Genomic DNA, 23153 nt, shown 5'->3' with positions numbered 1-23153 from the left:
TACCAATACAGAGTTAAAAATGCTTTGTTACAAGTAAAAGTCCTGCGTATATATGCTTACTTAAATAAAAGTACAAAAGTATTAGCTTCAGATTATACCTACAGTACTAAAAGTAAAAGTACTCATAATGCAGAATGGCTCATTTCAGAATAATATAATATTGAATGCATTAATGTGTTCATTTATGTTGCAGCTGGTAATAGAGGAGCTCAGTTTAATGACAAACTGCTCTTTATCCATGATAACATATCGATGTATTGGTTGGTTTATTTCTTGTGTTAACAATGATAAATAATAATAAATCAATCTGAAGCGGTCAGACACACATGGTGCAGTAAAATGAAACTGTGACCTGGTGGTGGCGCTGGATGACTGATAACTAAAGGCATTACAATTCATCCTGGGGGCGACATTTAGTTTTTTGTTCCTAATTTAATGGCAAATCAGTAATTTCACTCAAAACTACAAATGTCAACCTCCCTGTGGCGCTAGAGGTAAAGTCGGGATCATAAATGTCAGTAGGCCTCATCACCTGGGAACCATTAAACATCTCAGTTATTTGTCCCAGTCCAACCAGTCGATGTTGAGATAATTCACAGAATAAGTGAAAACTCTCACCTGGTGGTGGCACTGCAGGGAAAGTTCATAGGTCACCATTGGAGCCACACTGCTAGCATGTCTGCTAATATCTCTTCATTCAAAGGTATGCATATTGAATTCATCCAAACCTTTTTGAATTTTTCTTTAAAAAAATCGTTCTTTGTGTTGATCCATTTTAATAACCAGCTGAGATGCCAATAAGACATCCTGATAGATGTGTTCATGTTATGATATTATTGGTTTGAGCTTCTTACTGCTGCTCATTGAATTAGTTTGTTGTTTGCCTTCATCATGCGGTCAGTGACATATAATCCTTTTGTACAAATGACATGTCATGCAGCGTTTGTTGGGGCCCTTCTATCTGCTATAATTGTATTCTTTGTGTGGTTTCTCATATTTCAGCAGAACGTTAGAAGCACGAGCAGCTTGTCTTCAACACGCCCGACTACGAGAACCACAGAAGGAAAGCGTCAGCATTTCAAGGCCAAGTCAGGGGAGACAAGCAGATTGCAAAGTATTTATTTGTACAAAAGAAATCCCCAAAATGCTAAGAAAATTGCATGATAATTATTTTGAATAGTTTGAAGCGTTCTGTAACTGAAACAGTGCCGTTAGTCAGTGGTGAATGGAAGCACTCACACAGAGCACAATGAGCCCACCGAAAGCACTACATTCCAAAACAACATCCGATCAAGTGGAGACAAGCAACGGAGAACACACTCGATGGCATGTCCGTCTGTCACTGCAACACACACACACACACACGCACACACACACTGCGGCAGCATCGGGATGTTTACCACACTGACACGCAGCTGCAGAGGGACTCCAGAAAATGCTTTCAAATTCAGAAATGAATCAGTACAGTGTCTGAAAACAATCAAACGAGAAACAAACAGTAATCATGATACAATGTGGACAGAACCAAAAATGTTACAACTTATTATTTTTCTAACAAAAAACGTGACATGAAGTGAGACGATTAACAGTCCGGTTATGGCAGCAGCGACTGGTGTTTAATCCAAGTTTCCCTCCGCTGCCAATCAGCCAATGGAGGGGAATCCCAAACTACAAACAGCTGGATGTGAAGGGTCAGTGTTCTTAATTCACCCACTTTAACACTTTCCCTTCAGACAGGAGCACTGATAGAACTTTCTAATAAGGAACCCTTTATACAGAGTATAAACAATAAATACAGCATAATCGGATTCCTGGAAGCTTGTGAAGTTAGATTTAGAATTGCAAACATCTTGATATTCTCATTATATTACTGTTTGGATTGGTCTTGGTTATTTTATGGTTTAAATTATCTTTTGGGTTGTTTTAGGTTCCATTTAAGTTGATTTTAGGAAAAAATCTGAATACATTTCTGTTTAACTCTGATCTTTTTTTATTGTGTTATCTTATATTGTTAATCTGTTACTCATTGTTAGTGCTGCCTACCTTGGCCAATACATTCTTTAAAAATATATATATATTCTTTTATGTTATTGGGGTATGGAAGCCATGAGTGAGGAAAAGAAAATCAGTTTTCTAAATCTGATCTTAATGGTTTTCTCTCCTGTGTTCATGACTTAAGAATAAATGTTCACCTGTAAAACTGGTAGAGAAAAAGTTTTGTCAGGTGAATTTTTTTTTTTTAAGATTAGTTTTTATTTGTTGTTTGCAGTGCGCCACAACCCAATCTTCTAAATAGGACAAAATGTTTTTTTCCAGGTGAGTTTTGATTTTTTCATGCACTCTAAACACAAAGTACATGTAGTGTGTGTTATGCTGTTATGTCAGTTTAAACTCTCCTGGAAGAACATGAATGCTTGTATTCCTATTTAGAACATGGGGTACTAGTGCAATGAGTAAACACTTACTGTTTTCACAGATGAAAAAAAAAAAAAAAACTAACGTAGAAAAATGATCAAAAATGTTTTCCCGCCTGTTTCACAGATTACATTTTTTTTTAAAGGAACTTAGAAAGATTGTCCTGCAAACCCATGTTTTCACCAGTTCTTAGGTCATAAACACAGGAGTTAACTGATTTAGAAAATGGATCACCAGAATGAGGCTTCCCCGGTTACATATAAAAATCAGTTTAGCTCTTTAACTCATCAGGAAGACTTATAAATCACATGACCTCTGATCTCCTAGAAAGGTCTACAGGGCACTTGGAAAATTAATTTATTAACAGTAATGAGGATCTTTGTCTAGCCTGTTGTAAGAACCCTTAATTAATTACTTTAACAGTTATATTCAGAGATGATGTTCTAAATCTTGCTGTTTGTTTATTAGAAAGTGAGAAACTCTTGACTCCTTAATAGAGATTTTTTTAAATGTAGACTTAACGTAAAGGGTGAGTTATCAGGAAGTGGTACCAAGAACAGAATTTCCATTAGTTGGGGCACTCTTGGATTAATAATCAAGATTCATGAGGCTTCTTGGGGTCTTCCCGGTTAGTTACGCATCATCTTGGTGACTAATTTGGGCGAAACTGGTACTCATGAATCTCTCTCCAGCTCTACTGCATGCCACATCCGGACAGACATACGTATGAATGATAACTTCCACCTCATCAGTGGAATTCCTGCTCACCGTTAGGACACGCATGAAAATATCAGCCTAGAAATAACAACACACAGGTATATTTCCCCTAAAAAAAGATTTTCATTCAAAAAGGTATGCATTTTTTTCTTATAAATATAACGATTTTGTCCAAACCTATTCAACTTTTTTATAAAAAAAATCATTCTTTGGGTTGATCCTTCCCAACAACCAGCTGAGATGACGAGAAGACATCTGCATATAGGTTTGCACAGCTGCATTAGACACGAGTACAAACACAGACGGACATGAGACATCACTGTGCCACACCAAGTCATTCATGCTCGGAGATTTCAGGTCAACACATACTGTATTACTGATGGAGTCACAGATATGTTGCCTAAAACGGAAGCCCGACAGATAAGAAATCAAAGTGCCCATGAAGTATTGAAGCAATGAGAATGGAGGTAGACCTTTTCTATGAGCAGTGAACCAAAGCAGCTCAGACCTGGAACGCTGCAGAGGAAGTTTAGTGAAGTTTCTGTACAACAACATGCCTTCTAATGATCAGAAATTCAACAGGCTATTGTTGAGCTGGATTGATTGAGAGTTGATGAGCATTCTACATAGTTCTTCGTCCTTCTCAAGCTGATGTAAACATTTTTTTAAATTTGGTCAACTAGGGAGATGATTGACATCACGAGGACAATGTTGGACAGTTTTTTCTTTGAAAAATGATAAATACTTTAAATGTTAAGTATAAAGTGAACTGTGGAAACCTGGACATGACGATATCACTAACTTCAGTCACCCAAAGGTTTATTCAGATGTTGGAGATGAGCATGAAGGCCTCAGACTTCACCACGGACCCACAGGCCTGACTTCAAAGTGCTGGTTTTGAAACACTCACTCATTTAAGGATCCACAAGCTTGATTGTGCCTCTTTAGCTGCTAAACGCTCCACCGTGTTCACCGGGTAGCTGCTAACTGTTTGCCGTTTGATGCTGAGTAGACGATGGTCAACCAGTTTATCACAGCTTTTTGCAGAAAACGGCTGCCTACTGCTGTTGAACCAAAACAGGCCATAAAAACCAAAACAATGAGCTAAAAAAAGATAAAACACTCGTGGAGCTGATGGTGATAATTCTGTGGGTTTGACTATGAGTTAACCCTTTCACATTACACATGGTCTACGTAAAAAAAATATTGATTAGTGCAGCTTTATGAAAGTGCAATAAGAAGTGCAGAAAGTTTATTTTTTTTCTCACTTTGATTGGCGGTTTGGGCCATGGGCATTGCACCACGGTAAATCCTCACTGTGGAATTCACCTGCACAGCTGTCAGTAAAAAAATAAGCATTCTTTTTTTATAATTTGTCCTGTCAGATATGCAGCACACTATGGTGCTGATACATCAAGCTGTTGCCTCATGTTGTGAAAATCCCCTGAACAAATGAATAAACCTGAGAGATCACATGTGGGCTGGCTGCAACGTCGTATTCTGACAAAGAGCTCTGCCCCGCTACCCTCTTCTTTCTCCACAACCCTGCAGTGTCCCATACATCCACCCGTCTTTCCCCAGACTCCCTGCCCTGATAACTGGGATGCATACAGTAACAATTTATACATAGTGTTCCCTCTCTACAGAGTTGGCAGTGGGCTAGTAGAGATGGTCGTAGGCACTAAAAGGAAACCTTCCTCTTTGGAGGTAAACTTTGTGACCGTGTTCCTGTTCTGTAAGACCGAGACTCTCTATGAGAGGGGCTGAAACCAAAGCCTTTGGGGAACTCCTATTCTTATATTTCTATCTCTCATTGTCAGCCGTCACCATTTAATCAGCGAAGAGAAGAGTAATGGGACAGATAAAGTGCAAATGACCCCCCCCCCCTCCCCAAACTTCAGTGTGTGCCACTGCCCGTCTTTGGCTGTGTTGTTACCCTTATACTGTGATGTCACGCCCTCCTTCTCCCTCGCCTCGTCCGTCTCTGTCTGTCTGCTGTGCTCAGGACCAGTCCAATGGGGCTCAGTTCTTTTTGAAAAAAGAGAAAAGTCTCTTGTCCCGGTCGGAGATGCGGTGAGCTCGTCTGGAGGACTGCCCGCCGTGTGCCCTCGACGAGCCCGACAGGGAGGTAGGGGCCGAGCGCCACTCGTCCTGGTACTTGTCCATCAACTGCTGGTCAATCACTCTGTGCATATCATCCTAAAGCCACGGACAAAGAAGGTGAATGAGAGAAATACAGGAGAGCAATGTCATGCAGAGAGGGTCAATGGTGGAGTGGTACAGGAAGTTCTGGGGAGATCAAACTCATTGATCAAATTACCTGTTGGGCATTGATTACAGAGACACCACAACCACTTTTCATCCCTGTCAGATCATTTGTTGTTTACTTAATACTACCTGGCCTTGATTCAACTTTTTTTTTTAATTTAGGAACATGTGCTAAAAAGCACAAAACTAAAACAATGAAAATTTAAGAAATAGATATATGATGTCACTTCACACTGTGCCGGACTGCTAGCCCGACCATTATTCTTTTGCTCGAGGACACTTCGACTCGTAGACTGGACATCCAACCAATTCAATTACATGAACACAAACCAGTTGACGCACAGCCGGCTTGTAGCTCTCAGCGCCCCTGGAACTCTGTAATCCTTAACCTTTCAGTTTGTGACCCCTTGAAATTAAGCAATATTGCGAAGAGTTAAAAAGTAATTTTTCCTCTCGGATGACTTGATTTGAATAGCTTTTAGAGGCCTAAAGGAGGTAAAAAATAATTCAGTAATTCAAAAGAAAATGCAAACATTAGAGCGAAGTCTGAAATAAAAAAGACGTGTTAAAGAAATATATTTTTTTCTCTTCCCTATCCTGTTGATCTTGTGATTTACCGTTTGACTCTGTGGAGGAGGAACCACTCTTCTAAATTGCTCCAAATACTTAGATTTATTTAATGGATGAAAAACGTTGCCATGCTGGTTGTTAGTGAGATAAAGCCACCAGAGAGCTCTGACAAGCTGCTAAATTAAACTGGCAACTATTGTTTGGAGACTAAAAATCTGTACTTTTTATATGAATACACACTTTTTATTAGTCCTTTTTACTTTGGGTGTCACCTAATAACTAAACACCACCCACACTTTATGATCTATTGGGTATACTGGAGTGTTTTTGGTGTCTGTGATCATCTCTCAAAAGGTAAGATGACCAGTGGGACCAATCTCCAAAAGAATCTTTAGGGGATACAGGTGTGTGGAGAGAGGAGACAGAGGCAGGTGGAGAGAGCGGGTGGTGGGTTTGGATGGTTCTCTTTGGTGGTTTAATGGTTTCAGAGAGAGAGGAAGCTGGAATGGGCGTTTCTCCTGAGTCAGTTAACCGTGGCATGGAATGGCTCAGCATGGCGTATATATAGTCGGGTTAGTGCAGGGTGAAACGGCGAGATTGGCGCAGCTCGGGCTCACCTCTAAGGCAGGAGGGGGAGGGGTACCACAGAGGAAGTAAGGGTGGTACGGAAGCTGAGAAAGGCCACTAGATCAGAAACCACAAGAGCCAAACAGTAAAGAGCCCTGAGGAGGCAAACTGTGGGCAGGGAGAAGAGAGAGGAAAGAGCTGCTAGTTACAGATGAGGGAGGGGAGGGAGGAAACACATACACACACACACACACACTCCTGTATCCTCAGGCTATGTGATATGTTTCCTTATGGACACCCATTAAGGACGAGCAACTGACATGCACCCTCAGAAGTTAGTGGTTTAGTGTATGTGTTAAAAAAGAGTGACTAATCTCAAAATTGATGCAGAAACTACATTTACAAAATAGCTTTATTTATGTAACAACCTTAAAATAGCTGTTCCAAAGTTCTACAAAAGGACTACTAGGCTTTTACGAATGTACCGCTCGTGGCGTTTGACCCACCTGCCAAGCCTCCAGCTGCTGCGACAGGTTGAGCTTCTGCTGGATGGCATCCAGGAGCTGGCTATTCAGAGACATGATGTCTATTTTACACTTGGCCAGCTCCATCTCCACCGCTTTCTTCCTGCAGGACACACAGACATGACATCCCACTAGCACGAAGGCCCTACAGAAACTAACACGGTGATGAATGTAGAACAACTCTTTAAAGCAATAGTTCAACATTTTGGTTAATATGCTTATTCAATGTCTTGCAGGGAGCAGGCCGTTAGTTTAGCTTAGCATGAAGGCTGGAGGCAGAGCGACACAGTTAATGATCTGAATGTTGTGTATTGCTTAAGAGTGAGCTGTTATTGGTGTTTTGGGCAGAGCTTCCTGTCTTTATGCTAAGCTAAGGTAACCGGCTGCTGGCTGTAGCTTCATATTTCATGTGTAACAAAGAAGCATATTTCCCGATCTATAATCTGTATTTTTTAAAATAATTTAGCGGAAGTTTAGTTAATTAGCTAGCTATCTTGTTTTTTTACACCGTGTTTTCATGCTACACTGGTTAAAGAAATTCAACACACATGAGAGAAGTTTGCTTCTGCCAGAAAAAAAACTTAAAAACTTTTAAGAGACATATCCCCAGATCTCAGCAAGACATGATTAAATATAATGTTACTAATAGCAACAATAGCCAAACTATAAATAGAAGACCCAAGTTGTGATAGAATGGATTATCCTTTACACTTTACATTAAATTGATGAGGAAAGTGATGTGACGTGAACCTACTTGGTTATGGCGTCATCTCTGTCTCTGATGGCAGTCTGGAGCTGCTCACTGGGTTCTCGGACTTCAGCCATCGTCCTCATCCGCTCGTTGTCCTCCCGGAGAGAACACATCTCTACCGAGAGCAGCGCCATCTGCATTCACATGGGAGAATGATGCGGGCGTGTAAGACGCTGGCCTCATAAATTCAAGATAGCGTGAGTCCACGTTACACAAGGGCTGTCTCATGTGTGAGACTGATGTTTAATCGACCCACTTTAACAGGAGCATCCACTGACCCGTGTGGGTGGAGCTTATTTTGTGTAAATCATGTTAGATGGCACTTTAAGCCCACAGGAGAGAGAGAAAGCTGTCCTGACAGAAAGAGGACAAGGTTGAAGCAATTTCCCAAATTACAATCAACATGCGTCAAATTCCCACTGCCACACAAACTGGTGAGGACTACATCTGCACTATGTTGTCTAAATGTTATTCTCAGACATGAGCCCTGCTTAATGCAATTCTATTCAGACGTCTTCCTTCTGCTCGTGCTTTAACCTCTTAATGTATCACCTGATCACTTATGTGTTCGTAACACAGCATCTACATGTGTGCGCACATGTTCAGTACCTGATTGTGCAGCTGTAGCGCATCATCTCCGTTGCTGCGTGTTTTGTCCTGCTCAGTTTCGTACAGCTCTCTGACTTCCCTCAGCTCCTCTCCCAGCTTCCTCACCTGCTCCTCCAGAGCCTCCTCATCACTGCGCCGCGAGCCCTTTAAAACACACAACACACACTCACTTTATATGTGCTGTTACCGCCCACAGGTTATTAATGTCAATAGGCCCACTGAGGCTCCATCCTGTCAGAGTATTATTAAGTCATCTGTGTTTGAAACATCTTTGTCATCACCAACTTTCGTTTCATTGGGTATCTCTTTTGGTAATAATTTATTTTATGGGTCCCAGAGGTTCCTAATAACTTTTACGACAGGAATTGACGTGCATTTTCTTTCAAATTGTATGGGTTTGTTTTTTAATGCCTTCTGTTTTTAATCTTTATTTTTATCATAATTCTACTAGCATTTGTTTTTTAAATCTGATACTCACCATTCTGTTATCTCTCTGGCCAATCAGAAAGAGAGATCACCATTAGGCATTGTCTGATTGATCATAATCTTTACACATGTGGGTGACTTTTGAGGAGTGGTTTGAGGAGGAAAGTGTGAAAAGATGAGTGCAGATGAAAGTGTGAATGCCAGAGTGGAGCTGCTGCCTAAAAATAAAAAGGATGTCAGCCGTCTGGCAATGTTTGGATGGAAGAGAGACAACGTGGCACAAGCACAGGTGCAAGTCTTAGTCAAGAAGTGATTATTTTCCTCATGTCGTGCAGCCCTACTGGTTGCCAGTGAGTTCTTCATTACCGTGGACTCGTTGCCATCCAGCAGATTCTGTGTGAGCCTCCGTAGCTCTAGCAGGCTGGTGTGGAAGCTCCCTGTAGGCACATCCTTGGCTGAGGACGTCTCCGAGGACTCGTCCATGGAAGAGTCGGTGGACAGCGCCGAGTCTGTGACGTCGTTTCCCCGGAGATGAGAGCAGAGCGAGCGAACTTCACAGTAGGCCTCCCATAGCTGAAGACGCAGCTAAACGGACAAGCCGGGAGGGGGAAGAGTGTTTAGAAAAGCACAGCAAAGTATTTGACGGTGACTTTCTACTGTAACTACCTGCTCTCTCTCCTGCTCCTGCTCCTCCTGCTCCATGCTCTGTTCTATCTCACACAGCAGGCTGGACGGGTGCGGGGTGAAACTATGGAGGCTGTGCTCCTCCGTCAACTCCTCCAGCCGAGTAGTCAGCTGCCTGTGGGACACCTGAACCTCCTGAAGCTCCAGCTGGCTCTGCCGTAACTGGACACAACAGAGAAATTAAAACTGTGACTTAACCGTGCAAAGTAAAAAGTAAGCCCCTGATGGGTCAGTTGACTACTTTAAGGACTAATTTAAGATCAGCATTGAAGAAGGTAATTGACTCACAATATCTAGAGAGGCGGAATGCCTCAAAGATTTGATCACTAACATATGTTTGTTCATGTGTCCGTACCTGTAGGTCCTTCTGGTGAGACTGCCTCTCCAACACCAGCGTCCTCTCTCGGAGGTCGTCCACTGTGTTCTGCAGCAGCTCGTTCTCCTCCAGCATGGCGTGCGCCCGACGCTCCAGCTCCATCTTCCTCTCTGACAGCATCTTAATCTAACGTGTCAAACGGCACCAGTCAGTCACTGTGCCACGGGAAATAGGCATTGATCGGAAAACCAGAGGATTGTTTCGATTTCCTGGCCGATAGCAAACAGATGGGCAGCTATGGATCTGATTAAAGGCTCAATTTTGTTGTTTCCCTTACTCTGAGGCAAGCTGGGCTCTTACACAAGATTAAAAAGTACTCCCACTGGCCTAAAGAATGTTTGTTGCCTAGCACGGACGTAGGCGTCAGTTGCCACCCTCGTCTTCAGGAATGCCTTAGTGATATGTTAGCGTCCCCAAAAAGCTTGATATCAGCTTACTCCTCACCATCTATGTCTAACGGCCTCCAACAGAGTTCCTCATGAATTGTTTTCCCGTGTAGCTGCCTGAGTAGCTCTCCCCATTAAACAAACACCAGCTCTCGTTCATTTTTATCCCTCCTGCTTTTGACCTACATCTGGTAACCTACTTCACAGTGCAGGAGCTTACGTTTGGATCAGTTGTTTTCATTACCATATGAGCGTCCCCATTGCCGGGCTCTGGATATTTTTGGGCTGCTACGGTCTCTTGCTTCACACAAATAGGTCAAAAAGCCATTAGTCATCAGCACACGTCATATAAAGGCAAGCATTGGAAAAGTGGGAGCACCCAGACATTGCAGTATCTCAGCTAAATATAGAGCGGTAGCCTTTTCTCCCAATTATAGCGCAGGCTCTGCAGTCTGGGTGTTTTCTGCCTGGCTTTGAAGAGAAGCTACGGGGAAATCTGATTTGTTGTTATGCTCTAACACTACCGTTGTTCATGACTTATCTGGCTGATATCATACATGACACAGCTGACATCACAACACATCATGCTCCGATAACCAAGCATGTTGTTTATGTTCGATGTCATGAAACAGGGATTGCCAAAGGATGTGGAAAAGTCGAATAGGGATTTACTTTGGGTGACAACAGAGCTGAGTTTCTTTAATATTAAATGACTTTACAAGTAAAATTCTAAGGTATTAGAGGTGCTAAATTCCAAATTCGGATTCTATTCTATCTATGATTGAGGGATTGCCTCCACACATCTCTCAACATGGCGACGGCTGAGCCGGCAGCTCGCAGCTAACAATGCTAACGTGAGCAATGCAAGCAAGGGCAACAGAGGTAACAGCGTTGACCTGGATGGTGGGACCGAAGGACCGTTACTCTCCCGCGATCAGCCAGTGGGGCACACACACTGGGACACACATGCACTAACATGCACGTGCGGCCGGACCGGCTACGTACACAAGGCACAGAGAAGCTCTGATTACAACACACACAGAGGGAGAGCGACTTCATTCTCTGCTCAGGCGGACATTACTCTCCTATATCTCTACACTGCAAATAGTTGTTTGCTGCTATATTAATGCTCTGATTATCAAATGTATCACCTTTAAAGTTATATGAGGTCAAAAGAGTCAAACATTTCATTCAGCATCTACCCTAAGAAATAACAGTACTTTGGTTTATCATCAAATCATTTCATTGGGAGCGGTGTAATTTCCAATTCAAAAGAAAATAATGGTGCAATCCTAAACTGTTGTTTTACAAGACGTTACATGCAGCATGCAATCTGACCGACAGACAGCGTTCGGTAACCACTCACTTCTAGCCCTTGCTGCTCCAACCAAGAGGGAAGGAGGAATGGGTGAGGAGAGAGAGAAAAAGTAGTTTGAGAGTAATCCCACAACTGCCCGACAGATTAAAACCCTCGCAGGATGAAAGGTGAACACCATCTTCTGAAAAAAAGGGGATTGGTTGAAAGCAGTGTTTCCCTTTGGTGGAATTTGATTCCACCTATCTTTTACCAGAAACTTCAACTTTGAAGCGAGGTTATGTAATTTTTGCTGAAAAGCAGCCCTTGTGACCGCAAGTGGTAATTGCACATTAATGGGACACAGAATTTTTCTTCATTTCAGAGTCAACTGTTTTGAAGACGCCATCATCCGGCGACCAGACTGAGAGGAGATACAATGGCACCAAAAACAGGAAACAACAAACATGGTGTGGTACGATGCATGTTTACATCTTGCTATACCTTTAAGATGATTAACTGTAACATGTTTGAATATAATACAACAGCAACACAAGTAGAAAAGTGACATAAAGTCAGTTACACGTCAATATCTATCTAAAGTTTGCTGACGTTAGCTAACACTATTCACCATTAGCTACTGGTCCAAGTACGACTGTAGAAGCAAAACTCCTGAGTGTATTGAATTGAACAGGGCGGCATTTTCTTGCCAATGAAATAATCTGTTAATTTGCACAAAGGAAAATGTGTTAATAATACTTCTCTCAAACATTAGTCTCGCTTTCTTTGGGATCTGCTGTCACCTTAAGCACTCAGGCTTCTTGCTAAGTACCAATAATTGCGAACATTGAAAAAGTGCAAATCAAAAGTACCCAGCTGCAATTTTCCACAGTTGTTTTTTTTTGTTTAGCTTTTGGCGGGCGACTGCTCAAGCTGAGTGCACTCTGACAAGTACAATTCAATCATTTGCACTCTATGAAGGAAAAATGGTGCCGATAGCTGCTCACCTCAGCCTGTAGAGTTTCTAGTCGAGTCATGTGCTGGCTTGTAGACATACTCTTCTCCCTGAAGTCGTCCCGTAATGAATGGACCTGAGTGGACAGCTGCCTCTCCACCTCTGCAGCCTGGATGGAGACAAACAGACAGAGGAAAATAGGGTCAATATTTGCCTTACATGTGTCTACTCCTAACACTTAAACATTTAGCACTGCAGTGGCGATGGGTTGTCGAAATTGACACAATTCAACTCGACCCCCAACAGTTCAGTTAAAGTAGCTATTTTAGCATCTTCTTTTTTCATTTCTAAACTTAAATTCCTCCGAGCCAACTGACACTGACTCAAGTGACATCACGTGAGGACATTCATCAGACTTCACACAGACACTTGAGACACTAAAGGCTTCATACAGTACTTATGCAGTAGACCTGTAAAATCACGTGATTTTACATTTAATTATTGTTCACGGTGACGTTGACATAACAGCACATTGTTATATTATAGTGTTATATTTACTGCTCAGTTAAATAAAAAGATTGCATAGCCGCTCTTTAGTCTGTGTTCCTGTCCTAAGAGACTGAGGTGATTTATTGGACTCTGATGTGTAAGCACACACACACGCACACACACACACACACACACACACACACACACACACACACACACGTAAAGAGGCCTAAACCCACTGATGTTCATCATGTATTCAGTGACATTTGTAAATCAGTTATTTGTAAATCAGCCCTCCCAAATATGTTCCTGTAAATGGCGCATGTGATTGCTGTTCCTCTGAAAGGCCATTTAAACCCACGTCATCGTCCTTAAAAACCTTGAATACTCAGTATTTGTGCAATCCAGCCCAGCAGCAGACTCGGTGCATCAGTTGAGCTTATTGGACAGGTGGGATCAGGCCACACAGAGCCTGACTGAGCTTCATTAGCATAGAGCTGCACTCAGGAAGCTTCAGTTCTCGTGTCATCACTGCCATGGCAACAGCAACATCTTTAAAACCACTCACTTTTTACGGCTCACTGAAGAGACATATTGTAAATGTCAAAAAACACTGTACGAAAGGGAGCAGTTGATCTGCACACTCACTGAATACAAATCATTTTTTATTACTGTGGCAAGCAGTGCTCAACTCTAAGCAAATCATCAGCAGTGCTGAGTACAAATGTAGATGACTAATGTTTGTCTGAAGTACAGCCTCTAGGTGGCACTACACACTGCTGCCTCTCCTCAAGAAGCTCGCAGAGCGATGTGAGGAGGCTCAACAGCTGGTCGTGGTGGTTGTAGTCGGTGTGTGTGTTCTAAGGCTCCCCTCTGAACGGTTACTAATAATGCAGCACTCCGTGTGATTTCAAGGAACGCCAAATATGTGTGCCAAAAGGTCAAAATGTTCTCCTCACATAAAACGTTTCAAACACAATGGTAGATGTTGTTTTTTCTTCATTACAATAAAGGAATTCATCACCCACCTCCCAGTGTTCATTCCAGAAAAGAATGTTATGTATCCCAAAGGTACACGGCACTAAAACCGTATATTGACACAACATAATAACAAAATAACTTATTTTTTGATGGTGGTTGGATTATTTCCAACACTCTGTAAAAGTAAATCTCTTCCCTGTGTATCCATTAGACGTGGATTAAATGATAACTTCTGGGAAGCATTGTAATTATTATACTTTGAAGTTTAATACATCCCAAAAAATTAAAAAAGTGTCAGTTAAGTTGCCATTCACAAAACATAATGATAATGGTTAATATTGAGTGGATGGACGACTAATTGATTATGTAGGTTTGAAGGAGCTTAATAAAAACAAACTATGTGTCTCAAATATGAATAAATATGAATGCCTTCTATTATATTTCTATGGTATAACATTTAGGATTGAAAGGTGACACATTGTCTGGGAAATTAAGGTTTCTTTACAATTCAACTATTTCATGAAACACAATGTGGACGGATCAGGGCAAAGATATGAATAGAGTTACTAACCATACAACACACTGAGGGATATGACTTTTGTCATGGTCCTGGGATTGGTTGTAGTCTGTTTCCTGTTTTATTTTGAAAGTTCACTCTCATCGCGTGTCATGTTTTGTTTTACTTCCTGCCTCTGTCTTTTTCCCGCCTGTTTTCTACCACACCTGGGTTTCATGAGTTGATTAGTCTCTTGTGTATCTAGTCTGTGTGTTTCCCCTGTTTGAATTGACAGGTTGTCTGCATTAGTTGCTTGTTTCTAGCTTTGCTCCTAGTGTTCAGTTTTCTTCAGTGTTCCTAGTTTGTGTTGGATTTACTTTTATCTGTCTGTTTTTGGACTCGAGCTGTAAGTCATCTTTTGCACGTGAACTCATTGAAATTCATGCCTGCTGCCTCCCCATCTTTTCATCTGCATTTGAGTCTAAACTTGCTATTCACAGAACTGTGACAGTTACGACCTGCTACGTAAACACAGACGGTTTCACAAGGAAGAGACGGATACTCACAAAAAAGACATTACTGTAAGGCTGATCCTCCAGGAAAAAAAACAATGGCTTGACATTGTTCAGGAAATTATCTGATGAAAAAGTTGACCTAGTTATCTTTTGAGAGTTAAAAAGAAATTGGGTAAAGTGGATCATTTACATGACACGGGATGCTGAACACTGCATGTCCGAGTATCAGAACTTACATCCACATATAAAAGGCTTTGCATCAACATAGAGATTCTATTGGTATATGTACACACTTTGTTTGTTTTCCTCTGAATTGTCAACTACCTGCGATAGAAATGCAACTTATGCGAATTATAGCAGTGCACAGTTTACTACTATTCATATGTGCCCTTAGCTGCTTGATTGCGCTGTGTGTGATATTTGATGGTAGTTGGTATTGCATGTTTCATGTTTCTGTAGGTGTATGATCAGTATCGTTTGCATATATGCATTTGAGAATTTATTGTGTTTTTTCAACTTAAAACTTCACCCCAACGAACTTTCTTTCTATAAAAAAGAACCACTGTGGACTTAAACAGTGGAAAACTTTTATAAAAACAAAAGAAAAAAGAGATCTCAAATAGGAGTTGAGATGTCCAGTGCGTCGTCGGTTGTTCTCGAAGCCATTTCTTTCGAGTTAAGCAGACATTGAAGCGAAAGAGCTCAAATAACTCGACAGTGATTTACTGTCTGGTAGCCAGATGTGCGGTTCTATGTGACAGCTGCATGATCCTGTCTCTGTATGTGGGAAACGGGTCACAGCGGTTTCGTGACATCTGACCGACTGGCCCAAGATGCTGAGAGATTGCGGTCAGGTTTCTCATCATGATCTCAGACTGCCTGATTTGCAGATAGTCTCTTAATCTGCCCATATGTTTCTCAGATCCCAGATCAGGTATTACAGGACGAACGGGGGCAAATCGGACTGCTGTGATAGAATCCAGGGCAGCAAAGTAGGGCTCAGCAGAGAGATGCGTTTCTTTAAGTCCCCTAAATACTGTAAATTAACTTTCCAGAGGAGGACTGGAACTTGGAAGGTAGACATCGGTCCTGTTGATTCAGTCTGTGGCTGTGGAACAATATCCAGCAGATATGACTGCAGGTGCATTTTTTTTGGATGAGGGGCACAACTTGGCATCAAACTATCTGTATCCTTGTGCCACTTGTGTAGAGCGCATTCCCATGGTAACGCCACACGGAGTTTCAATTTGCATGTCACTCTGGTTGTCACGGCAACCAGGGGTGAAGTGGGATTGGTTAGAGCTGCGACAAGTGGTCTCGATGCTTCTGGTATTTTCCTTTAGTCACGTTCACTGCCTTGTCTAGACCGATGATGGAGGATGGGCAACACCGCGTTCAAACGGTTGTATAACAAATGCCGAGAGTGACGGTACGGGCCAATCGGAGAGCTGATCCTGAGAGCAACAGCTCCGGTGACTAGATGTGAATGAAGCTGATGGCTGGACAGATGCCCAGGGAGCATGTCCAACGCTGGCTAGATGTTGTAAAACAATCCTGTGCAAAGCGTGATGTGGATATACTGTACTGATGAGGCCAGACACAACATAGGTTGCCAACTTTCTGCTTTTGTCATTCCAATAACACCTTGCCTCTTGAATTGTTGTCAATGACAAGTCAAGAAAATGTAATTACTCCTCCTATAGCCTCAAATAAACTATTTTGAGTCACTGGGGGGCTGCTGTCATTAAGTAAGTAGAGGTTGAGGGAATTAGAATTGACTGTGTCCATAAAACATGCACACTTGTGAATCCCCAGCCTTTTCTGAGCATCTGTGCTAATGTAATTAGAAGAAAGGTCCTCTTCCGGCTGGTTCACTCTGATCAGATTAGGCTTGAGGAGATTGACTGTTCTCACACTAAAGATCTATACAGACCAGCACACACCTCATAGGCTCTACTCCAGGATCTATTTTCTCTGGGTGTATTGAAAATAATGTGCATTTTCATCACGCAGTATTGGAAGATTCACTCACACATGCACACACCCAAAGAGGAATAACCACAGGGGGTATATGTGTCATCCCACGATAAGAATTCTAGATCTTCTTTGTTCACCTGCTGTTATTAATTAAGTAAAGTATGGACTGGAGTTGTTTTGGTTCCTGACTGAATGCATATGGCGAGGCTATTAGCAGGGATTATAGCCTAATCCCCTCAGCGCTGTATCTTACCCTGTAACTGACATCACATGGAGTGCCCTGCCTCCTCAAGGTCATCCCACTGCAGCCAATTTAAGGTTCTGTTAAGAACAGATTCTTAATTTGTTAGTGAGGTGGTGCACTGTTTTTATGAATCTCATCTTTGGCTGCAAGATTTGCTTCAGAAATCCCTGGCAGTTGTATATGGAGGACAAAAACTTAAATACTTTCATACATAAATGCTGAAATAAATTAATAGTTTACATGGTGGTAATCTGAACAAAAAAAAAATGTCTTCAGTTTCTTTCTGTAAATCTACTTTTATATACAGTATTTCTGAATTTTGACACATTTGTTTACTCATTGATAATTAAGTCCTCCACAGTCGTGATGAACACAATATTGTGCTCCCCCCGTTTGTTTGTTATCGTGAACCCTTTGGCTGAGGATACAGTTCTTCTGTTAGTTAGGAGCCTTGTCCTCAGTAGGTGTGTCTATTGTCCACTCATTACTCTCTGAAATGTGATTTGCAGCCGAGGTGCCAAAGGACTAAAATAACACGCTCATAATCCCTTTGGCCGTGCACAGGAACACGTTCTATCCCACAAGGCTAGTTCTTTACATACGGACCAGTCTAGATCGTTATAAGTCTGTTCCGGCAAAGAGTTACGTAACTATTACGAGAAACACGGAGGGCAGATGAAATTAGCAGGCCTCCAGAGTTTCCTTAGGGTACTCTTATATTTCCTCCATTCACTCAGAGCTGTAAACAGTAAACATTACTTAGTCACAGCCCAGTGCTTAATAATGAGCAGTGACAGAGAGAAAGAGAAGAAAGGAAGAAGGATAAAAGGAGAGAGAAAGCGAGCACTGTAGTTGACCTCATTTATTCTATTACCCAGCAGGTCTCCGCTGTCTGCCCAACTCACTGAATCATGGATCTGGATCGATGCAGTCAATTAAGTCTCATACATTTCACTGAGTCACAAAGACCCCCCCGGAACACAATATACCTCTTTCAGGGAATATCTCTTTATATTCCCACATCCGGGTTTCAATTAAATTAATGGCAGTTTAATTATGCTGATTGCCCGCTCTTGCTTAGATCTACAGCGACTGACCAGTCGAGAGCAGTCCTTGATTGCGATGTGATGATGGCGTTGGGGCAATGCCGGGCACGATGCTGATTTAATCTGCTCCAGATGAGAAGGAAAGCTGCACAGCAGCGAGCTGGGGGTTAAAATCAACCGCGCAGAGCCTTCTGAACAGCGGGTGCCTGGGAGTAGATCTCCAGGAAGGAGAGCGTCACCATAGACGCAACCACTGACGTGGTTATCAAGGCACCTGTACAGACTTGTCAGCCTTTGTACGCACAGCTCTGGGGCATCCTGAAATGTAGCCTTGGTACGCACTGCCAGCCTATGTGGCAGCTGAAGACACTCATGCCTCTGTTTGCGTTTACACCGTACAGACACATTAGCTGTGTTACAAATCGTATCATATACTTAAAAAACAACAACACTTTTAATACCTGCCCCTACAAAGTAGTGTAGCATGCACTATGCATTCAATTGGGACATGCTACTTCCTCATAACATTGCACCTTGAACGTTGACCCTCTTTCTCATATATCTGCGGCACTGAGGCATCGAGGGTCAGAATAGCCAGAAAGGCTTTACTGGCTTACATACGGCAAAGTGCGAAGGGATGTAGTAGAACATCGTGGTACTTTAGGGATACTTCATTTAACATACTATGTATTGGGGCATACTAAATATTTTTCCTGGCATACTTAATAGTATTGTAGTATGGGTATTGGGACACACAGCATGTCTCATTAGAGTTATACATTGAAGGCTTCACAAAGAAACAGTTGCATTGCAGAGCTGTCGTATTGTTACACCTAAGCGACCACTCTGTATGGTTAAGGCGTCTCTGTTTTGGCAGGGATTAATCAGATGTTGCTACAAAAGCTAGCGCTCTCCGCTCCATCAATCTGCATCTGCTGCCAATCTCAGTTTCCCCGGACGTGTGAACAGTGCATCGCATCTACAACAATATACCCTCAAGTCCTCATGCCAACCTGGAGCACTGTGGTATGTATGATTGTATCTATCTGTCTGTCAATCAATCTAAACATCATACATTTTATAAGACATTTTCTACTCCGCCTGTCATAATAACTGCGCTTAAATGACCTGCCAATATGCAGAGTGGTATTGCATAAGTGTGCAGTCCAATCACTCTAAATTATTCAACATAAGCTCCACTTTTGGTATTGATGAGTTAGCACAATTCAGGTGAAGTTAGGGAGAGACGGGCTGAATGGAGGTAGATAACCCCCGAGGGATGATGAAATCTCACTTGGCTGAGCATCTTGTGTCAGGTCAGCCAGGCAGCATGGAAGTGGACTGAGTGGCCCCGAGGCCTAAAGCCAGGGAGACCACATACTGTACACACACACACACACACACACACACACACACACACTGGGGGGAAGGTTGTTTAAAGCAGCATTAAGATCATTGACTGAGAGCCCAAACTAATTAAATCTTAATTGCAGATTTGCCCAGCCCGCCTGAAGCAGTACATCTGAAGCACATGCATACGCACAGACACATGAACACTGCTTCTCACCCTACTGAGTTGCTCCAGCAATCTGTGGTTCTGTTCGGAGAGCTCGCCGATTGCCTTGGTCTTGTCTCTGTCGGTCTCCCTCAGCTGGAACTGATGGAGCTCCAGCTCACCCTGCACCTGCTGGACGTCCGTCTCCAGCTCGGCCACGCGGCCTTCCCACTCCCCCTCTCGACTTTCCAGACGCCGACGCAACTCATGCTTCTCCTGCTCCAAGTGCTGCATGTGGACGGAGGGGAGAGAGGTACATGTGGTTAAATGTTAATTTGCTTGGATTTGATCTACAGTATTTGCCCCAATTTTACACAACATATGAAATCATTGAGCGAGTGAAAAAGTCAGAGAGTTCACGCAGATGCTGGTGTTGCAAAACACTAAGAGGTTTCACTCAAAAATATTTCATGGTACTGTCGTTATGGTTAAGTCCAAGGCTGAAGCAGCTGGCATCTGTGTGGCCACTATTTTCATGACGGTGTATGTGTCCGAACAAAAAGAGGGATCCAAGAGAATCAAAACAACCTCACAAAACAACACCACGGGCTGTTAGAATAGGATACCAGGTGCTGTAACAACATCAATGAACAGAAGAGTTTGATACTAAGAGGCAGCTTATTTCTCTGAGCTGCAATGGTGAGGATGAATATGGATCAAAGGACTGAACAGATGTACAGTAGATACAGTTGGTCGTGGACAGCCACAGGATTAGTCTTTGGGGGTTTTCTCAGGCCACGTGTTGGCTTGTGTGAAGGATTTTTGAAAACAACAAGAACAAAAGCACAACTGCACATCATTCATAAACAACATCATATGTGAATAACTCACAGACTGCAACACCGTTTTTTGTTTTTTTTTAGCTTGGCTGTTGGTCTCTGACAGAGACAGAGTAGTCTTTAGATCAGAATGAACAGCAGGCTTCAATTCATCATTTGTAACTAGTTCCCTATGAAAAGGGAATCATGCTACTGAATGTGGGACTCTACAGGTAGCATTTGTTATGATCCTATTGAGTTTGTTTACATAAAGGCTCATTGATTTAAGGGATTATTTTTAAGTACAACCCAGAAAGAGGCTTTGGGCAGCATTCAAACTTATATTTTCTATCCTTAGTTTACCTCTAATTTCTCGTTGAGGTCTTTGTGCATTTTCTCATATTGCTTGGTCAAGTCTTGGTTTCTCTCCAGCAACGCTTTGCCGAGTTTAGCAGCTAAAACCAAGTCTTTTTCCTTTTGACGGAAGAGCGACAGCAAGTCTGCGTTATGCCCCACCGCGGGCGTCTCTTGTTCGGGCAGCTCCTCCTCGTCGTCCCGCTCCCCGGTAAGCATGGCCAGTTCCTCCTCCAAGGCCATGCCGAGGCCTCCGGAGCCGGCGTGCCGCAGCGGCTGACCCTGAAAGCCGCCGGGCTCCTGAGCGGCAGCGCTGGACCGGGGCTCCATGCAGTCGCTGTCCAGCTCCAGTGGTGCTGAAACCACGGCAGACGTCTGCAGATCTAAGCAGAAAGTGGACATCGCCGCCCGGCGGAGGAGAAGCCAACAGATAACAGCCGACTGATATCACTCCGGACGAACCCACCCTGCTCTGACAGGGTTGGGCTGACCGGACCGTCGTGTAATCGACATTTCATCCATCATTCACGCAATTTCGAGCAGGATCCAGTTAGATTATAAACTGCCGTCTTCCCCGTTTCCTCACGTCCCTCTCTCCGAGTTAAACTACAAGCCGCGACTCTGGCTCTGATTGAATCCCAACAAACACCGCCTCCTCTGCGAAGCTCACTGACTGGCTGTTTGTTATTGGTCAAAAAATGTTTTTATCCCGGTATAAACCGCCTCGATGAGCTGTGCGCATCGGTCGGTCGATCAGGGTCCATCCCGCCTCGGGGTGCTGGGTCCCCCATAATGATCGGCCTGTTACACCCGAGGCATTTGCCAGCCAAACAGATGAGCGCGTTCCCGACGCCTCCCCTAACGCTTTCCCGTCTTGAATGCACGCCCCCGACACGGTAGTGACGCCAGCCTGCAACCTGTTACAAACGGCCCACCCATTGGCTGAAAATGATAGCGCCATATTTTGGTGCTTCTCGCACACATCTGTGATATCCAGTAAATGAGCACGTGAAGGGATAATATGAGAGCAGACTGTTGCCTAAAGTGATGATGCTCCAGCTGTCGTCAGAAGCAAGAACAATCTGTGATGTTTGAACCCCCTGGATTTACATTTGGTTAATAAAATATATTGTATTTAAATACATTACTAACGTTATATTAAATAACCTGTTAGAGAAAAAAAATCATTAAAACATGATTTGACACTTTTGTTTTTACTCCATACGTTAACCGTCTGACGGTAATTTTCAGGGAAGTGTTTAACGTAAAGGTGATATGTCTCCATATCTGCGAAATGATTCATAAACATTACAGCTATTAAGGTAATTAAATTCAATGTTCAGTAAATAATAGTTAAATAGAAGTGTTGCTCTTTGAGGGCGGGAAACATCATGTATGCAACGCAGGTGGTAGAGTAAGGCTTAGTTAATACAATATGAAGCACTGTTATTGATTCAACAGTTTTAGATTAACCTAACGCCATTGAATGTAAATTAATTAGATCCATCTTCACCAGCTGCAACATTAAAATGCTGTTTACAGGGTGGTGCTTCGGAGATGATAAAACAGCAGTGCTATATATAATATAACACTCTAAAAGGGGGCATTCTGAAAAATGAGAAGACTTAATTTACTTTGACACTAAACCACAATTTGCTGATAATACTTATGTACTCTATAAAATATGAATGGAGGGTATTTACTATTACTGGGGTATTTTTTTGCATTGTGGTGTTATTACTTTTACTCACCCCTTTTACTCATCCCATTGTCCTTTAATGACAGAATCAAAGTTTGCTATTGATTGCTATATAATTGCTAAACAAGTGTAATGGGAATCGCTTTGCATCCATGACAGCTGTACGCATATGACGGAATGTGTCACTGTCCTCAATAGTTAGTTATGCCTCATCTTTGTAGACCATCAGGTTCAAATTCTACTGCTCCAGGCTAATTTGAAAAAGCCCTGTGACTAGTATTTTCTTCAAGTTGTTTATTTCCCTCGATGGAGGCGGTATCTAGTCGCTAAGAAGCTAAGATATTAAATTAAGACCTCTGATCAAAATTGCCCATCAGCAAGCTGGACCTCACTCATGGAATGTTACAGGATCAAGCGAATACAATATAAGTTATAGAAATCAAATGTATTGGGTGTTAAAATGTTGCCAATTGAGTGTTTGGGTGTCATAATTTTCC

At 42.5% G+C, this 23153-nt stretch overlaps 1 protein-coding gene across 5 annotated transcripts; it reads right to left on the bottom strand.

Moving 5' to 3' along the window:
• Positions 1–1104: 1104 nt before the first annotated feature.
• Positions 1105–21783, bottom strand: bicdl1 (BICD family like cargo adaptor 1). Of its 5 annotated transcripts, none has more exons than XM_031849038.1 (12): positions 20967–21783; positions 19858–20073; positions 12595–12711; positions 11660–11671; positions 9887–10033; positions 9514–9693; positions 9214–9432; positions 8422–8565; positions 7816–7946; positions 7044–7164; positions 6588–6654; positions 5246–5331 (listed from the first exon to the last, which is right to left on the bottom strand). In XM_031849038.1, exons 1-12 carry the CDS (start codon positions 21357–21359, stop codon positions 5327–5329), a joined length of 1752 nt encoding a protein of 583 aa, XP_031704898.1. In that variant the 5' UTR covers positions 21360–21783; the 3' UTR covers positions 5246–5326. The 5 variants fall into 5 exon arrangements, 4 of the variants coding, with proteins under 4 accessions (XP_031704896.1, XP_031704897.1, XP_031704898.1 ...); XR_004212809.1 differs by having other exon boundaries at positions 5303–5331; positions 6588–6705; XM_031849036.1 differs by lacking the exon at positions 6588–6654 and having other exon boundaries at positions 1105–5331; positions 20967–21359.
• Positions 21784–23153: the final 1370 nt, after the last annotated feature.

This window comes from Anarrhichthys ocellatus, unplaced genomic scaffold (genome assembly GCF_004355925.1).
Source record: "Anarrhichthys ocellatus isolate YVR2014 unplaced genomic scaffold, GSC_Weel_1.0 scaffold9, whole genome shotgun sequence".
In the NCBI taxonomy this organism is placed as follows: domain Eukaryota; kingdom Metazoa; phylum Chordata; class Actinopteri; order Perciformes; family Anarhichadidae; genus Anarrhichthys; species Anarrhichthys ocellatus.
The sequence above is the reverse complement of the archived record's forward strand: the minus strand, read 5'-3'. Positions and strand labels throughout refer to the sequence as shown.